Here is a 19,933-nt window from a genome sequence, read left to right on the forward strand (position 1 = left end):
TCTCAAACATCAGAACTACAGGAAATAAGGGAAATTTATAAGTTTTATATTTTTTGATTCTCTTAACAATTTTTTTAGATTAATATACAAAGTGTTTCAGAAATACGGTCAAATAGCATATTTATTTCATCATAAGAATTCAAAAAAAGTTTAGAAAATATGAAAAAAATCATACGAATGTGGGCCCGTCAATGCTTCATTTATCTATTAACGCTTTATTTATTTATAAAAATTTTTTTATTTAGAATAGACAACGCATCGTTGTTTCATGAATTGTTCTTCCATTTATCTTCTATTAAAAGTAAACGTAATAGTTATATTTATAGAAACATCTTACGACCCTTGTTTATGATACTCCTCTGTTGCTATGAAAGTACTGTAAAATCGTATTATCGCTTTGACAAGATATAAAATATTCTGGAAATTTTTGAACATCTCTATCACTTGTGAGATACGAGGCATGTATTGAAGTGGAAGGAAATTATTTCGAATAATTTCTTTAATGAAATGTTTTTATCAAAATTTGTTATAATAAATAAAAAATGTAAAAAAGTTTTTGAATCCGCATTCATATGACTTTTTTTCATCCTTTCGGTAAATAGAATATACTCTTAAAACTTTTCCTATTTTTGAAACACTCTATATAATAACAGTTAATTGTAATATTATTAATTATTTAGAGAACAAAAAAAGATTGATGTTGAAAACAATGAAACGTTAAGATTTAATTTCAAAGACTTGACAAATAATTTTGTTTTGTTGTATTACTTTTATATTTTTTATTGTTTTACGTTTTATACAATATTTTTTCAATGCTTTATGTTTTTTTAAATTATTTGTAAGTTTTAGTTTTGCATACCGTTATTATGTGTAACATGCGCACAAAGCTTAGAATGTGCAAGTCGATACTGCATTAATTTACATATATACATAAAGAGTATATTAGTTTAAATCGAATATGAGTTCAAAACCGATATACTGATATTTTTAAGATACATTTTAATTTTTACGTTTTATTTTAGAATATATTTTATAATAGCATAGTATAAAAGTTTTTTTATTGATTTTTTTGAAGATGTTTTAATTTCTTTATGTTTTGTTTTAAATGCAGCGCATTAAAAGTTTTTCATACTGCATACTCTCTATATTTTGTATTTTCCGTTCTTCTGATCCGTTTATCCTTAATGATATATATATATACATATATACATACATATATATATATATATATATATATATATATATATTTTTTTTTTTTTAACTCAAATATTGTTTTCATTTTTCTCAAGATATTTTATTATATGATATGTAAGAGATGATAGTTTTTATTATGTTTATTGCTTTAGAAATAGAAAAACATACGTGCAATATCTTGCTTCAAATTGATATTTCTAAAGGTACAAAAATAAGCGAAGTTAATTATTCATTTTATATGATTGAAGATAATTTAATTACAGATTGTGCATGATTTAATTTCGCATTAGTTGTGAGCATAGTCGGATACAAAATTTACACACAATATTTTATAATTTGTGGCTTTTTAAGATTTTGACAAATTTAGAATAACTAACAGCACTAATTGCAAACCGTTGATTGTTATAGAATTCCACACATCTGTCATCAGAACATATATCTGCGAATACTGCAATAAGGGCTTCCCTCTTAAGCGCACTCTTCACAGGCATCTGAAGAGGAATTGTTATTGGAATCCGAAATCCAAATGCTATCACAAGCAGAAACCGTTCTCGTGTGATAAATGCGATGCCTCGTATGCGAAACAGAATGACTTAATGTGGCACATGCGTCACGATTGTGGTAGGATTTTTAAGTGCGATCATTGCGGCAAGATTTTTTTGCATTCGAACAATCTGAATAGGCACAGAAAGCTATCATGCTAAAGTAACACCTTAAAAATTCGAAGCGTTATCTCTGTCGTGAAAAAAATGGAGCTCGTCAAATTATATGGACTCTGTATGCGTGACGTATGAATATATAAAGCGATAGCGATGGATATATGGAACTATGCATGATTAATATTGTCTATATGCTCTTCCTATTCATATTCCAGTAATTTTTGTTAGCCTTTTTCTTTTAGAGTTAAAACTATTTAATTTAGTTATCCCAGGTTTATTTGATATATTGTAATTTTACATATTACAATATATCAAATAATAAAAAATAATAAATAATAAAAAATGTTACATATATTGTAATTTTTGCTATCACACATTTATATATATAATAATAATTATTTGACGAGAGCGTATGTTTTTCGAGAATCTTTTACTGTCATCATATATATATACAATAAATTGATATAATATCAATCTGTTCATATTGATTTACTTATTTACAATTTCATTTAGAAATGATATTAAAAATTTTGGAAATGGTATTAAAAAAAAATATTAAATAATATTTAATTAAAAATTTTATTCTTCGAAATATCGCATTCCATATTTGTAATGTGTAATTAATAAAAAAACGATATCGTATTGAATGCTCTTATTTTAAAATGCAGCATTGATTCTATCACGAATATGCTGTGCACATTGCACCAAGTTGTATAATGAATTTTGGCAGCCAATGTGAGAGTAAGTAGCATCGTATTTTCCTTCTTGCTCGTAAGATATCGCAGGCGAGTGCTGCAACCACATAATCGCAAACATCATGTTCCCCCAACTCGTTTTACAGCGGATCAATAAATATATACGTTTAATTTATTTATATGCATGAAATATATTTTGCAGCTTTGTGTTAGAAAATTTAATAATTTGCGGTCAAAGTTCTCAAACATTAGAAGTACGGAAAATGAGAAAATTTATAAATTATGTATTTTTTGAATTTTAACAATTTTTTTATCAGATTAATATGCAAAGTATTTCAAAAATAGGTGGTCAAACTTTAAGAGCATATTTTATTTCATAAAAATCCAAAAAGTTCAGAAAAGATGTCAAAAGTCATATGTGGGTCCGGAAACGCTTTATTTCTGAATTACAAACATTTTTTATTTAGAATAGACATGTCTTGCATCATCATTTCGTTTGTTCTTCTATTTATTTTCTATTAAAAATAAACAATAATGGTTTTATTTATAGAGACATCTTGCGATCTTCGTTTATAATACTTCTGTTAGTACTGTAGAAGTATTGTAAAATCATTTTGTCGACAAGATAGGAAATATTTCGGAAATTTTTGAAAATCTTTGTCAGTCGTGAGACGTCGATACGAGGCATGTATTGAAACAAAAGAAAATTATTTCCAATAATTTCTTTAATGAAATGTTTGTACCAAATGAAATGTTTGTACCAAAATCTATTATATATAAAAAATGTATTGAAAGAAATCGTTTCCGAATCTACGTTCATATGACTTTTTTCCATCCTTTCGATAAGTAGAATATACTCTTAAAGCTTTGCCTATTTCTGAAACGTTCTATATAATGACAGTTTTGTAATATTATCTATTATTTAGAGAACAAAAAAACATTGATACTATTCGGAATTATTTTTGACCGCAAATGATTAAGGATCTAGTTGGATAATACATTTCTGTAAACTGGCGAGTCTCAAATAAACATATTCTGTCAGAAGATATTGCTTTTCCCGTCGTTAATTTTGTGTCCTACTCGTTCGAAAATCAGGACACGATCGACTGATGGATCCGATGTGTTGCAGAGTTGGAGCTAGTCGTGAATGCGACGCGTGGCGAAGGTATCAAGAGAAAGTACAGTTGCAAGTACTGCGGCAAGGGTTTCACGCAGTCGGGCCATCTGAGGAGCCATCAGAAGAGCTCCTGCTACTGGAACCCTAGGTCGACTTGTCACCAGTCGCAAAAAATCAGGCCGTACTCCTGCACGCAGTGTGGTGCCTGCTATTCCAAGCAGTCGCATCTCATCTTCCACGTGAGGCACGAATGCGGCCGTACGCAGAAGTGCAACGTCTGCGGCAAGACCTTCCTGCACAGCAGCAGCCTGCGAAGGCATCGCCAGAGAGCCTCGTGCTTCCAGCTTTGTTAACGCCCTTTGTCCCTCACACACTACCGGCCTAAGGACGAATTTTTCCCGTTGTTTGATATTTAATATGATGTTTCGAATGTAACATGTCGCTTCTTGATGATAAGTATCCGAGACTAAAGGAAACTTCGAAGTTCTCGAGTTCTGCACGCTCTTTGAAACGCTTTCAATTTTTGATCGATGTGTTTTAATATCTTGTTTTTCTTTTAAGAGGGTTTTCCTTGAGATATTTCGATCGATAGACTGAAGTGCAATATATACTGGCCTATGATGCGTATCATTTATAGAGCAGCTTAATATCAGATCAAAGAATTATTGTGATATATTACGACGTGAATATGTATATAAATTACACTTGAATATTTCTAAAAGCGAAAATCGTGATTTTTTTTTTCGATCCCACTTAAATACAAGCGCTTGAATTTCAGCAAACGTTTGATTCGTATTAATGACTAATATATCTGTATGACACTTAAGGAAGATCTAAACAGTCTAAATACCTTGTTTACGTTCTTCTCTGCACTTTCGAATTTTGTTTGCTTGATAATATTACTTTCGCTAATCCGTCTTTTTTGCTTTCAGATTATTTGTTCGAAATCAACTGTAACGACGTTTGTTCGCGACGATGGTCTTCGAAGATCGCTAATAACCAAATGAATCAAAAATCCAAAGAAAACTGTCATCGATTTCTTTCAATAGAAATTTTTGAAGTTAATATTTTTTTTGTATTTGTAATTTATAGCGATTGTACACTTTAAATGATATATAATTGTGGCATTAAAAGTTCGTACTGCTGCACTGACTTATATAATAATAAAATATTCCCACAGCGATCGTGTTTTGCGCTTTTTAAAAACCATTTCGACACGTCGATTTCAGCGTTTTCCTTTCTTTATAATTCATTACTCTTCATGGCTACAATTGGCTTGCATGTATGCGGTTCTTGTTTTTATCTCTCTTATTTTTCTCTTTCATTTAATTTACAATTAATTACATCGTCGACCGGCTATGACAATTTTTTACCGTATGTAATGAGAAAAATTCTCGATAGTTTGTCAACGATACATTAAATATATCTTTGTTATCATTCTTGTTTTAAAGTATATATTCGCCGTAATGTTACAGAGGGAGAGAGACCAGTGATGAAAAAAAAGAGACCAAGGAAGAAGGACGACGAAGTACTCTTAGACAGAGAAAAGGAGGAATACAGAAAAATCAAAAGAAGCAACCTTACTAATGGCAAGACTGCAATGCCAGGTCCTGCTACGCTAGATCCTGCTACGCCAGGTCCTTCAACGAGTACTGGTGGAGGAAATTCTAAGGTTTCCGAAGTGATCTTTTTAAGCGACAGTCAGAATGAGAGCAGTGATGACGACAGCTCTTCGCCTTGGACGAATTCGAAAAATATCAAGAAACCAAAATGTTCATATTGCGGTGTTAAGTATGAGAAACGCCACCACCTCATCAAGCATATCGCGTCGACGTGCTTAATGAACCCGAATTCCAAGGCCAATAAGGAAGCTGGCAAATTTAGATGTGAAGACTGCGGTCGTAATTACGCGAAAATGAAATCTTTGAGATGGCACCAGAAGCACGAATGTCAGCAGTCGATTACATGTCCGGATTGCGGTAAAACTATGCGTGGAACTTACATAACGGAGCGTCATAAGCAGAAGTATTGCGTGAACAAGCTACGCCCGAGGATACAACACACGAAAATAAAACAAGAAGATTCGCCGGACGAACTTTTCATAGACGAGTCTAGCATCGAGTTTTAGATTAAAAGAAAGGATTTCCGATTTCAATGTTTTTTTCCATGCTATTTATGAAATTTACTGCTCGATAAGTCGTGTTTGAAAAGTAATCTTATTTATCATCTTCGTGGAAATTGTCGCATTATTTTTGAAAAATGTCTTAAAACTCATTATTATGTTTACTTTAATAGGCAAAACATTTTTATTTTTTTCCACGAAATATTAATTTCACCAGCAACTTCAGTCTCAGCAATAAATATTAAATAGTTTTTTTAATCTTTTTCTTTAATGAAAAATTCTTTTCAAACAGTTACGTTTAATGTATTTTGCGATTAAAAATTATTAAAATAATTATTTAAAATTTTTTGTTTTGTTGTGTGTCATGGTTAATTCAGGTTTTTTTTAATTATGATAGATGTAATACAACAATATTTATGATAGATGTAACACAAAGAAGTGAAAAGAAAGCCATAATAGTTTGTTTAATCGTACCTTGATAACATTGATGTTTTTTTTTACATGTGCATTAGATTGTATCTTACATAAAACTTTTTTTCTATTGCAAATAAAATTAAATCAAGATTATCATTTGCAGTAACACTTCATTATGGAAACTGATTAAAATTTCCCCTCTTACTTCTTCCCTTTTGGTAACAGATAATTTTGTTTAGTACCTAAAACTAATATATTTGTTTAGTATCTAAAACTCTATTTTGTCTATATTCTTTTCTTGTTTGTATTATATTTTATTTACGTTATATATTTATAATTCTTCGAAAAAGGAAATTTCTAATTTACAGATATCAACATATTGCCAAATATATAGATATGTGTGTGTGTATTATTTTTGCAAAACTTGTATAACAGTATAAATGCGTGTATGTATAGGATATTTGTTACCTTTGGGACAAATTTTTTCTTAAAATTAATAATACATAATTTTGAGATATTTTTTATATAATCATACTAATATTTACTTGAGGATATTGGCGAAAACTTTACTAACAAACAATTAAAATTATCAATTTAAATTAATTCTTATTAATAGATATCTTTAATTTTAATTGCTAAGATTTTTAAGATTGAAGCTTCTCAGACATGCAATAATTTATAATGGTTTCATTAAGAAAAAATCGCCTTTAAATTAATAAAGGAATGGAACACTAGATTTTCTACACACATTGTCAATTTTTTCTTATTTTTTCGTAGTTTTTTCGCTCCTTATACTAAACTTCTCACAACTACTATAAGTATAATATATCTATAACTCTACTAAACTTTCACTCAGCCTAGCTCATAAATTTCGAGTTCATAAATTATTTTTCAACTTTACTCAGTTGACCAATATCTGTGTTTTTTTATTTCAGATATTCATCAAGGATGTTCGATGAAACCGGCGATCGATCTATTCAGATGCAAGCGATGCAAAATTGGCGTCGCCACTAGAAAACTTTTGCAGCAGCATATGATACGCTATCATTTAACGCAAGCGAACGCCATTATATCGTTCCCCACATACAATTGTCCGCAATGTCAGATGGTTTACACGAAACGTGGAAATCTAAAGAGACACCTGGCGTTCGGTTGTAGCCGATATCCTAAGATTTAGAATAATAAGCGAGAAATAAACGGAAAATGATTTAGAAATTTTATTGACAAATTTTTTTTATAATTAATAATATATATTTTTTATAATTAATAACATTTACTGACACATACTGACTTTGAAGAAATATATATATTTTTTTATGAATTGGTACAAAGATTATTCAATCATTCACATAACATACATATAATAAATTATATTTGCGGTAAATCACAATATATAATGAATTATCCGTAATAAATTACAAATTATTTTATTATTCCACTTTCACTTAATTATGTGCTTCAATGTACTCACATAAGGTTGCTATAAAAACTCAAAGAAATTTTTTATATTAATGATTTATATCGAGCATTATTTTGCTTATGTGAATAAATTTTGTATTAATGAGTTTCAAAAATATTAAATTAGCATTTACAAATTTTGGTTTTTGAATATTTTGATATATTTTCGATACATTTAATTTTGTGACTCAAATATTGCTATTGTAGAATTTATATTATTATTTTTAATAAACTCTGATCAAATTATTTTTTCTTATCACTCATTTTAATCATTTTTGTTTTATATGAATTTTTTTCTTATAGTATATTTTTTTTGTTTAATATATATATATGTAAAATAAATGTTTATCAAGATTAATAATTCATATATATATATATATATATATATATATATATATATATATATATATATGAATTATTAATCTTCTATATGTGTATATATATATATATATATATATATATATATATATATATATATATACATACATACTTAACAATTGTGATTTGAGAAGAATTTAGTCATTTATAGCGTTTTAATTGTCTTTTTTACATTGTATTAAGAAAACAATAAAATAAATACTTTTACATCCATACTTTTAATATATATTGAATGCGTGAATGTGATACTAGCGAGCGATTAAATATTCTTATGCTATTTATAATATTTGTGGGCAAAGTTCAGTTTATCGAGGTTTATCCTCGCGGGGACGATTTTTTTTTCAGGAATTGTTCATTATCAGGAGAAGCAGGATCTGCCCGACTATTCCAACGCGATGTCGTTAGAGCAACATCTCGTCCTTCACACCTCGACCTCATCGCAGAGTTACGATGGCTTCGGAGACTCTAGTATTCAACTCGTGTGTGAGTCCAATAACTACGGTCCCGACTGGTACCCCGAGAATGCGACGAAGCAACAGCGGGATGATCCGCTGGGACAGCGGCGATATCAATGTCCTAAGTGTGGTAACAAATACAAATATCCAGGCGATATGAAGAAGCACGTGCGATTCCAGTGCGGGCAGGAACCGAAATTCCAATGCCCGTATTGTCGCAAACGGGCAAAAGTGTCGTCGAATATGTACGCTCATGTGCGCAGCATGCATGGTGATCTGCCGATATACATAATAGATTTGAACAAACAATCCGCGACACTTTAGTGAATCGGCGATGTCCCCCGTCGAAAGTTTTATTCCTGAATGTCACCAAGATTAACGCAATATTCCCAAGTTTTTCTCTATCTGGCATATTTCGCGATATCTCATCATTCACAAAATCATGATGAATTTTGGAGTATTGAGAGGAGATTCGCAATGATACTAGGAATAAAAATGAGATGTATGTGTTCAATTATGTATTATAAATAAACGACGCAAGTCAATGTTGCACTCGATGTATCGATATATGTTGTATTCCCGGATGTCTGCAGGTTGGTGTTCCAGAAGTACACGATAGGCGATCCTCTTATTTTAATACCTATAATCCGTAGTACGTATCGTAATTCGTATTATATGTGTGATGATTCTGTCTTCGCGGATCGATTGTGTAGATAATCGAAGAGCATGGACAGAAATGTTTCTATCCGATGTTTTAGACCCGGCGAGCTCTCAACGATACGTCACTAACTACAATCCGAAATTCGATTATTTTTCTAGATCCGCTTTACGGGCAAATTCATCATCCGTCTTACGCACATCCCGAGGTAATGTCCGGAAGCGGCGTGGCCACGGACGCCTATCAGCCGCGAGGTGACAATCTGGACGCGATGAAGAAAGCTAAGGAGAATTCTTATCTCTACGTCGACTCGACTCGTCGTCAGGAAAGCACCGTAGCACCGATTGCTGCGTCTCGTTGGCCTGACAGCGTAATGGTACAGAGCTCGATCGCAAGAAAGAAGTTCCATTGTCCCAGATGCAACAGCGGCTATACTAGACTGTCCGATATGAAGACGCATTGCCAGTTTCAGTGCGGCAAGGAACCGCGCTATCAGTGTCCGTATTGCACGAAGAAGGCCAAGTTCTCGTCGAACATGTATGTGCACGTACGACGGATGCATAAAGACAAGAAGCTGCAGATCATCGATCTCTACAAGCAACTGTCGCGAGTTCGTTATTGAAAATGCGGGTCCATAACGGAGAAACAGCGGGGACGCAGAGATAATTCGTCGAGAAAGTTTTACAGCAAAAAGTTGCTTTTTATAATATATGACTGAAATATAATACAAACAAGACGAGCAGTTTCCAAGAAGATATAATCGCAAGATGATAAAAATTATGTGTTAAATAAAATTATTTTTTACAATTGTTATTATTTGAGACATTGATATACTTATCTATTTATATATATTTACTATTAATGTAATTAATTGACAGTTGATGAAATTTAACATTCGTGAGTCTTCTTAATCGTCAATTTTGTATATGTTTGCTATTGAATTTAAATAATGATTATCAGTTTTTACTAGAAGCAATTAGCAAGTTTTATACTTCAAGCAGTGATTATAAATAATCATTGTTCATTTTATCGTTTCGAGTATTAAGAAATGCACATTTGAGAAATAAATTTTATTAAGGGTTTTATAAAGAAATTTTATTAATAAGGTTTATATTAATAACATTATTTATTTTGTACAAGATAGAGGTTTCTTTACCAAAGAAGAGAAAGATACATGTTAGAATATAGCAATGATAGACGCAGAACAAGTTCTCTCAGAACATTGTTCTTTTATAAGCAATTAGCATTCTTTATACACATATATGCATAATCTCATGTAAAATAATTACGTTCTGTAGGATATTATATTTTTTACATTTTTAGTGTCTTTATTTTTTATTTAAAAGATAGATTTTTTGTAAAAAAAAGTATATATGCAATATATGTCTTCCAACGATTATTTTAATTTTTTTGTGAATAAACTTTTTGGAATGATATATATTTAAAAAAAAATTATTGGAAAAACAGTATTATTATATTACATGTAAAAGTTGATTTTTGTAATTTATAAGAGAATTAATGTACAACATATCACAAGTGATTATTCAGTACATGTATATTTCTTAATAATTTATAATTATGAATAATTTCACTGAATTAATTATTCATTGTATCTAAGCGATAGCCACATCAAGACGACTAATCCTGAATATTTACTTTATTATTGTGTAGTGTATGTATGTATGCATGCCTATGAGCGCATGTGGTCATGTGTGCATGTGTGAAAGAACATTTATGTTTTTATATTAACATTAACAAATAAAAATTTTTTAAAATTTGTTATTGAAATTTAAAATAAAGATTCTTTTTTAAAGATGCATACTCTCAGACCCAAAAAATTTCCTAATGCAATCTCCAAGAAATCTTGACTTTTTTTATGAATGTGATTTCTTTATAAAGTTATGTCTGTTTTTATATGTACAACAATTATAATGAGATGTAATGAATTGTAATGAAATTAAAAAAGAATTGCAAAAAATTTTTTCCGGCTACATTAATTGTTTTTTTATTAGTCTATATTATTAAGTGTTTTATTTAAATGTTTTAGCCGTAATAAAAAATACGTTTTATTAATTGATTTATGATGTTTTTTCAGGGATAAAAGATTTCTCATTTTCGTCACTAAGATCGAACGTCAATCGTCAGAATAGGAGCTTTGTATCAAGAATCACAGAGTTTCCCTGCGATAATTGTTCGAGCATATTCAGACAGAAGAAAAGTCTAATCACACATTTGAGATACGAATGTGGCCAACCACCTCGATTCAAGTGTCCTCATTGCGATCTGATCTCTAAAAAGTCATCTAATATACAGAAACATATTCGCCGAAAGCATGAAGGTTACGCGGTCTACGTTCATGACATTTTTCAATTAATGAATGCTGTACAGAAATAAATTATATATCTGTGCGATAAGGCCAAAATATATATGCAAATACATTATAAATGCAATTAGATAAAGAGTGACTTATAAATATGAATAAATTGTATTTCTGGAATAAAGCAAATGAAACATTACTAATGCTATGTTTGAAATTTATGCACATTAAAACGTAATTTTTTGTTTGTTTTATTCTTACTTATTATTATATTATTATCACAATTTTGTAGTGTTATGTACGGCAGAGCGTAAATTGTATGGAAATCGAGAAATTAAACCTTCGAAGGCGAATAAAGGGAGGATATAACGATATAATTATTACAATAAACTTATGACGACACGATTTAACGCAATAAGCTAAATTGGAAGTAACTTAACGATTGGTTTTTTTTTAATTTAATTTTATTTCTTACTTTTATTCGTATCCTTTTTATTAAGTTTTTAATTAGGCTATCACTGATCTATTCTAATCTAGCAGCCGATTGAATCCTACATGGGAAATAATAATAATGGAATGAAGACAAAATCTTAACGTTACCCGCGAATCTTATGAAATTTTCTGATACTGGATTTTCGTTTGCAGGTTTCTGTGCGTCTCTCAGATTGATAGGAGACGCGAACGACTATTCTTGGAACATGTCTAATAGAAGCATACAATTTCGCTGCGCGAATTGTGGGCGCGTATACAGCAAGAAGGCCAGCCTGATGACGCACCAAAAATATGAATGCGGACAACCGCCTCGCTTCAAGTGCCCGTACTGCGATCTCGTCTCGAAGAAGACATCGAACGTACAGCAGCATATACGAAGGAAGCACAAGAATTGTATGATTTACGTTGAGGATATCCGGCAGTCATCGTCCAATTTCCAATATAACGCACGTGTCTATCGTCGACCGTAGCAATAATAAACGCAATATTTCATCCCGAATTCAAAAATCCTCGAATAACCTTTTGATGCCATTATTAATTGTCCCAGTTATCGATTCGAGTCGATCCCGATTTCGATACGATGAGCCTCGATTGAAAAATTGACCAATCTCATTCGCTCTTTTGAGCGGAATCAGATGATAATATTTCAAATGATTCGAGATTGTTTTCCCTTGGTTTTTAATTCGTGATACTTTGATAAAGAGTTCTCTTGACATTTTTTTTATTTAAAATTACTTTTTGTCGTAACGTGCTGCCTCGCCATTGCAAGCCTAATCCAATTATCAAGGATTTTCCGCTATCTGTACGCCTTCTCGAGTCTTTACGGCTCTAACAGCCTTTGTCGGCGTTTGTTGAAGCTTGGGAATCGAGTTTTTCTCGCTTGATATTCGCGATCACGTGGCCTCTAACGAGGGCTTGTACTTTTAGTTTTCAGATCAACCGGGAGGACAAACGCGAGCGGTCGGACTTTCCGCTGTCCGAACTGCACGAGCGTGTTCTTGAGACGAAAGGGTCTACGGGAACATCTGATCTACGAGTGCGGTCAACCACCAAGATTCCAGTGTCCTTACTGTAATCATCGGTCGAAACTGATCTCGAATCTTTACAAGCACGTGCGCCGTAGACACCGCGGCGAATTAGTCTGGTGTATCGATCTGAAGCGCAAATGAAACGTCCGCGAAGCGCATCTCTTCCAAAGTAACGTTCAAAACGTCGGATTATTGCTCTGAATTAACGATGTTAATTCAATGGAACTTTCAAACACGCAAGATAACGCGCGAAATAACTTTTCTCCTTGAAATAACAATTCTAATCAATCTATCGCTAAGCGATTCGTACATATATGTTTACAATTAATTTTTTTTCTGTTGTCTGTTTATTAATTTTATTGACAAAACTGTAACTTCTCTTTAATACATTTATATCTGATTTGATTTTGTTTTGCTTTTACTTATTAAAAACTTAAGAATGCATCGCGTGCAAAAATTAAGAATAGCATTATCGCGCTCTCGCAATCCTCTCTTGCTTGCGTACCATTTTTTCCCTTCAATCGATTATTTTCTGGCAAGAACACGTGCAAGTTATATGCGCTTCATCAAGAAATTAAGTTTCCCTGCCTAAATTATAACAGCGTCTTTAGCCGGAAGAACAACTGAAGCATCTACGAGTATGACCAGCAATCGAGATTTAAGTGTTCTTACTGTCTTTACGTCTCAAAGAAGATCTCAAATGTTTACGGATTTCATTTCAACAGCGAGGTTTATATGAGCTATCTGAAGATGGTGTATTTAATCGGATGATCTTGCATGATAATTATCCGAAGTCAAAGTATGAACTTTAATTAAACAATAATTGATATATATTTGATAACTTATTATATTGAGCGATAATTAAAAAAATCAAAACCCGAAATACGAGCTGTTAAAAATACTAAAGTTTAAGATTCTGTTTAAGCGTGTATCGTTTTTCTCTGATATATATTACATGATTTTAAGAATTATATTAATAAATTGAGTTTGTGGTATATTTTTTTTACATATGGATTTTATTACGCACCACTGAAAGATATATTAAAATCAACTTTGCACATCGATTTCTCGCGACTTATTATACATAACGTAACAATATCGATGACTGTGGTTCTTTGAGGTGTACTCTTTCGATGTCCTATCTGTTCCAATGTCCGTTCTGTTCCAATGTAATGTGCGATCATAATATCGATAGACGGCCACCGCGATTCCTTGCCGAACTCTGATAAGTTCCCAACGTTTTCTTGTAGATTTCGTATACTTCAATCAAAAGAAGAGCTTCAATCAAGAGAATCCATCGGCCAAGTTTCTTTGCCCGAATTGCAACAGCGTTTTCAATCGGAAGAATAATCTCTCCTCGCATATGAAGAAAGAATGTGGGAAGCCGCCAAGCTTCTTCTGCCCCTATTGCAATTATTGCTCGAAAAAGAAGTCCAATGTATGTGCTCACATACACAGAAAACACAAAGGCCATGAGATCAACGTGATACATAAGGACATCGCCGCATGAAGATCTAATTCGTCTGTTGAGGAACATTTTGATCTCTATCAAATCATAACACATCTTCAAAAACATATAGTATAAGATCTACAATTACCAGAGCCTGGATCTCCGTTTTTTCCACTTCAAGTGCATGCTAGCGGCCTAGCGACTAAGTGTTATGAAAACTGAAATATTGGACATAAAATTACATCATTAACTCTTCAATATTATAATTTTACTACTTACTATTATAATTTTATTTTTTTTTACATATATATATTACATATATAAATTATTTTTTTTATTACATATATATATTTTTTGTTTTGTTTTGCTATCTATATTTATATTTGTTACACGCGAAATATCGCATGCATTCATTTATTGCCTTTCAGAATAAAATAATGTGAATGTATAATACTAGATCAATACTCGTATCATTTATTTATTGCTTGCTCTCATTATTCCTCCAATGGGAAAACATACATCTCCGTTCGATCTTCGACAATTCTTCAATTTCATGAAGATCGCCGTCTCGCTTATAACTGACTGCGACTGAAAAAGGTTTGACACGCGTAAATTAGAGTTAATTCTTCTCCCTTTCTCTCCCGCTATTTGTATATCGGACATATCGTGTCGCGAGGAGCTTTGACGCGAGCGGCGCGTCTTTTTTGTGTTTCAGGCCAAATTCAGAATTACTATAGATTCGTGGACGTCACGCGGAGCTATGTCTTTCAACCATATCCGACAATAACAACGGTGGCGTCGACAATGATGACAAAGAAAGCGAGCGAGAAGAAGTATCCCTGCACGAAATGCAGTAGCGCCTTTAGCCACAAAGGCGGTCTGACCTACCATCAAACGTACGAGTGTGGCCAAGAGGCACGATTTAAATGCCCATATTGCGTCTATCGCACTGGGCACAGCTCGAACACACGCCGGCATGTCCGCAAATGCCATTCCGGTGAGAAGGTGTATTTTGTCGATCTGGGCAAGCAGAAACAGCAGCAGCAACAGCGCGACTCTTTAGACCAGAGACATCGATTTGGAAGATCGGCGTCGTTCCTCGTTTCGAAGAACGATGAGGTACCAAAGAAGCTCGTTCACGTTTCGAAAGAAGATCCTTCTCCTACCGAAGCGCAACTAGGAAGAACGGTAGAGATCGAAGTCCTTATTCCTCTGTTATTGATATACAGTATTGTTCGTGATTACGAAGAATACCGTAAGAACATCCCATAGATCTCGCTTGCGGATTATAATATATGGACCTGGATGTTCTCTTCTTTTTTTCAGGAACGCAGGACACCTTCGGCTTCTGTCAACATCAACCGTACTCGTACAACTGTATTCATACAACCTCTTAAATTCGCTTAGTCGACTCGTTAAGACTCGAACTAAAAGCTGCAAGTATGGAAAACAGGAGTGGCTGTGCATATCCCGATAACGACTTAAGAAAATGTAGTGATTTAAAGACGATTTCTGATGGAAAATTAGTGCCAACAAAAATAGTGTCTTCTTATAATGCGGTTAGTCATGATTAATCCATTATTCACTTGCAGATGATAGTTGAAGGAGTTGTAAAAAAGAATCGAAAATATCTTATTACTAGAAAACGCAGCGAATCGTTAGTATTTCTCTAATTTACGACAATTATTTTCTTTAGATACAGAGAATGTAATGAAAATTTTTTGTCACATAAAGAAATTTTTAGAGGTTTTGAAAAACCTGAAAAAATCATCTTATAAGCAATATAGGATATCACTGTATTTTTCTGATACATCGTACAAGTGTTACTAATATAAATGTACAATAGCATGTTGTTCATCATCATATATAATTCACTTATATTATATCACTTAAACATTTACTTTATAAATGTCTAAAATTATATTTCTTTTATTTTTTTTTATATCGTTGCACCTATTATTAAATAATTTATTATTATTATAAAATTATTAATAATATATTGCTCACAGATAATATCCATTTGTTTTCGATGCAAAAGATATTTTTTTTACAGTCGATAGAAAGCAATATACAAACAATCGCTACAATATTTGCGATTATTGCATTTTTTTCCAATTGAGTTTTAAAGAATATTTCATTTAAAGAATATTTCATTTATTTTATATGTTACATTGGTATTTTAACGTCAGATTCCTAATTTTTTTGCACTGAAAAAATTTTATATTATAACGTAATAGTTATAAAATATTGTAGTATATTTGAATAGTATATTTATGATAACGTACCGCGATAATTAAGCCTATACAATTTGCATAAAGTCCTTAATTGCATGCTTTCACTTGAATTTAAATATTCCGCAACATATATCTCAGATTATATGCATTTGATATATATGTTATTGTGTGCATGAGTATATGTTGTGTATGTGTGTATCGAGCGTGTATACGAGTTTGCGAACTAAATAATTATGATATGAATAGTACACATCAGTATTATTAAATTTAACATAAGATATTTTCTTTAAATATGTTTATGATGTTATATTGTTTATTATAAACTTTATAGAGGAATTTTTTTAAGGCGTTTATATATTTTTTTAGCTTTTGTTATTTAATGTTTTTTAAAAACATGATTTTTTTATTTAATGAAATTTTGTTTTTATTTGTATTGCAAAAATTGCGGTAATATATACATGTATGTACCAAATAAAATCGCCTTTGAATTTTAAAATTTGTATTCCTTATACACCTTTCATATTCGATTTAGGTACTCACGTTTACATTTATTTTTATTCACAATTTGTATAAATATATTTAATTAAGATTGCATGTTTGCAACTTTTTATTAAACAATCCAAATTTTAATGATGGAAATTTATACATATATTGATTTATTGATAATAAATTATATATTGATAATAAATTATTTATTGATAATAAATTATTTATTAATAATGTATTTAAAATATCAAGTGTAATTCTATTGAATCAAATGCTAGAGTCTTTTGTAAATAGATGACATTAATAATTAAGCAAGTGAAAATTTTATTTCTACAAGAAATTATATTTATTTGATATCGAGTAAAGCAATTTTATTTTATTTAAAAGAACAGAATACTTTAAAAGCATTTGAAGCTCAGGATTAAACTACAATCTCAAGATTTGATGTCTCTTTGGTGACTCTTGCGATATATGTATCGTATATTTCCTTTTAAAATGATCAGATTGAGAATTTCGAATCGTATTCGAGATCTCCTTGAATTTGAACTGCGAACTGGCGACGATTTCTAACAGGACATCTTTTTCGCATCTGTTCCAGATTGTATTCCATCTTCGATGATGAAACACCTGCAAATGTACCAGCAAGCCACTGTCGACGGCAATTTTCTGATTGAGAAGCGCAAGTTCAATTGTCCTTATTGCACATATCACACCAAGTACAAGTCGAACGTGCGTAGGCACGTGCGAGAGAAACATTTCGGCAAAAGAGTTTACGTTATCGATGTGGATTCGTAATCAAATCAAGGCTGTTTAATGCAGTATGGGACCTATTTATTTTTTATTTTTTTTAACAAAAAGACTTCTGTTTTTTTTTGTATTTTCTTAGCTATCTTAAAAAGATGTATATATATATATGTATATATATTATATATGAAAAAAATCATAAAGAGTATTCTTTGGTTTGAGACCAAACAATTTCTCGAGAGAAAAAAATATTATATCTACATAAATTATTCGTACAAATTATAATATCTGTTGCAATATTTTATGCAATCTTTTTATATTTTTATTTATTGTGTTATAATAATTCTAAGCATTGTTGCGTTTAATAAGAGGTTCATACCGACTTTACTTCGTCAGCAGTCGAGTATACGTTGAAATATCTGTCGTCGAAGATGATCTGTCTTCAATTATTAATTTTAAATATAAAATTGTCAACTATTCAGCTAGCGTCGCTATCACATAATATAAATTCCCGCGATGAATTATCCCTCTATATCGACTTTGTCTATTTGCGTTTGCAAAAAAACTAACAATTTACGCGACTAATCGATAGGATGTCTGAATTTTCCAGGAGACAAGTACTCTTCGGCGAGCGCGCAACGTAGGTACAACGCGAATCCGCAATCGGTCCGTAAGCATCCTCAACATCCACGGCAGGCCTGCAAACAGGTGTATCTCTGCCCGAAGTGCGGCAGGTCCTTCAATTGGCGCTATAATCTTCAGCATCATTTGAAGTTCGCGTGCGGTCAGTCGCCGCGGTTCAACTGCCCGTACTGTTCCTTCCGAACGAAGCATACGTCAAACGTGCGGGCCCACGTGCGCAGGAAGCATCCCGATCGCGAGGTCTACGTCGTCGACATTCTCAGCTGGCAGGAAGACGACGGCTCGGCGCTCGCGTAAAGATGTGTCGTTTCCCAGAATAAAGGTCGCCTAACAAATAACTGGGCCACTCAAACACGGTAGTTCTGACATGAGAGATGCCTCTCGCATATCTCTTTTCTTTCCTCTTCCCCTTTACCCGGAAGATCCATTGTCATTGAAAGCATGTCGTATTGTCGCCGAGCATAATTGTCAGTGACTGATCTCTTTGTGTAATATTGGATCTAACATCGGATTTGTTTACCGCGACAAATTAATCATTTCGAGGAGAGACTACTTTTTCGCGTGCCCTTCTCTCTTTCTCCTTCTCTCTATTTAAATAGCCGGGTGTAAGATCCGCATAGAGATTTAGCGAAGCAACATGATGATTTTTACGGGCTTTATAAATGATGTTTTGTGTACTTTCTTCTTGCAGCTTTTAAGTTGGTGCTGAGGCACACGCAGAAAAGCTACAATCGATCGCGCGGAAACAGAAGCGATGAGCGCTTTCCTTGCGCCAATTGCAGCAGCGTGTTCAGTATGAAGCAGAATCTGAATTATCACTTGAGGATCGAATGCGGCCAGCCGCCAAGTTTTAATTGTCCTTACTGCATCTACAGGACGAGGCATCCGTCAAACGTGCGCGCCCACGTACGTCGTATACATCCTGGGAATCAGGTCTACGTGGTGGACATTCGCAAGACTGAAGTCTCGTAGCTTTCCTGAATTCTTTCCAGTTCTAAACTCCATTTATTCGACATATCTGTATTCGAATCGACTGACTCTTGTATGTTCCTCCTTCCATAAAGTATATTTTACGATATATTTAAAAAGAAAGAGAAATTTTTTTACTTTATTTCTATTCTTTACATTGTGCCAAGTTATTCCATTCTTTCTTACTTTTCTGCCATCATTAGGATAAAATATATATAATTTTAGTTTAGAAAGAATTTGAGTAAGTAATTAATAAATTTGTAAATATATATTGTGTATCTTATTTGATAATTTTTTCTGTAATTTTTCAATTATTCGAAAATAGAAATTTTCAATCGAATTGACGCATGTTGAAAAGTTTATTGAATGATAAATTATAAATCAGTTTTATTGCGATAAATGATGCTTTAATTGTTTAAAT

The 19,933-nt window shown here is 32.2% G+C and overlaps 1 protein-coding gene across 45 annotated transcripts in view; it reads left to right on the forward strand.

Annotated features, from left to right (window-relative positions):
• Window positions 1-19,933, forward strand: part of LOC145962872 (longitudinals lacking protein, isoforms A/B/D/L) — a 244,731-nt gene that overhangs the window by 42,217 nt on the left and 182,581 nt on the right. The window contains exons 7-9 of one of the 45 annotated variants that reach the window (XR_014436007.1): window positions 17,756-17,836; window positions 18,512-18,899; window positions 19,235-19,349. The exons of 36 other annotated variants lie outside the window; for them this stretch is intronic. Coding sequence is in view for 8 of the 9 variants with exons in the window: in XM_083084284.1 (XP_082940410.1) it covers window positions 5,141-5,793 (653 nt within the window). In the remaining variant the exon portion in view is untranslated. Of the gene's footprint in view, window positions 1-3,677; window positions 4,394-5,140; window positions 6,355-8,382; window positions 9,050-9,311; window positions 9,833-12,112; window positions 12,353-12,886; window positions 13,293-15,152; window positions 16,234-17,755; window positions 17,837-18,511; window positions 18,902-19,234; window positions 19,350-19,933 lie in introns of those variants that run through there. 8 more of the 45 variants (XM_083084298.1, XM_083084287.1, XM_083084292.1 and 5 more) reach the window with 8 other exon arrangements.

The sequence above is a fragment of the Camponotus vicinus genome, unplaced genomic scaffold, assembly GCF_025532165.1.
Source record: "Camponotus vicinus isolate PSW18456_S1 unplaced genomic scaffold, iyCamVici1.0 SCAF_12, whole genome shotgun sequence".
Classification (NCBI taxonomy): Eukaryota; Metazoa; Arthropoda; class Insecta; order Hymenoptera; family Formicidae; genus Camponotus; species Camponotus vicinus.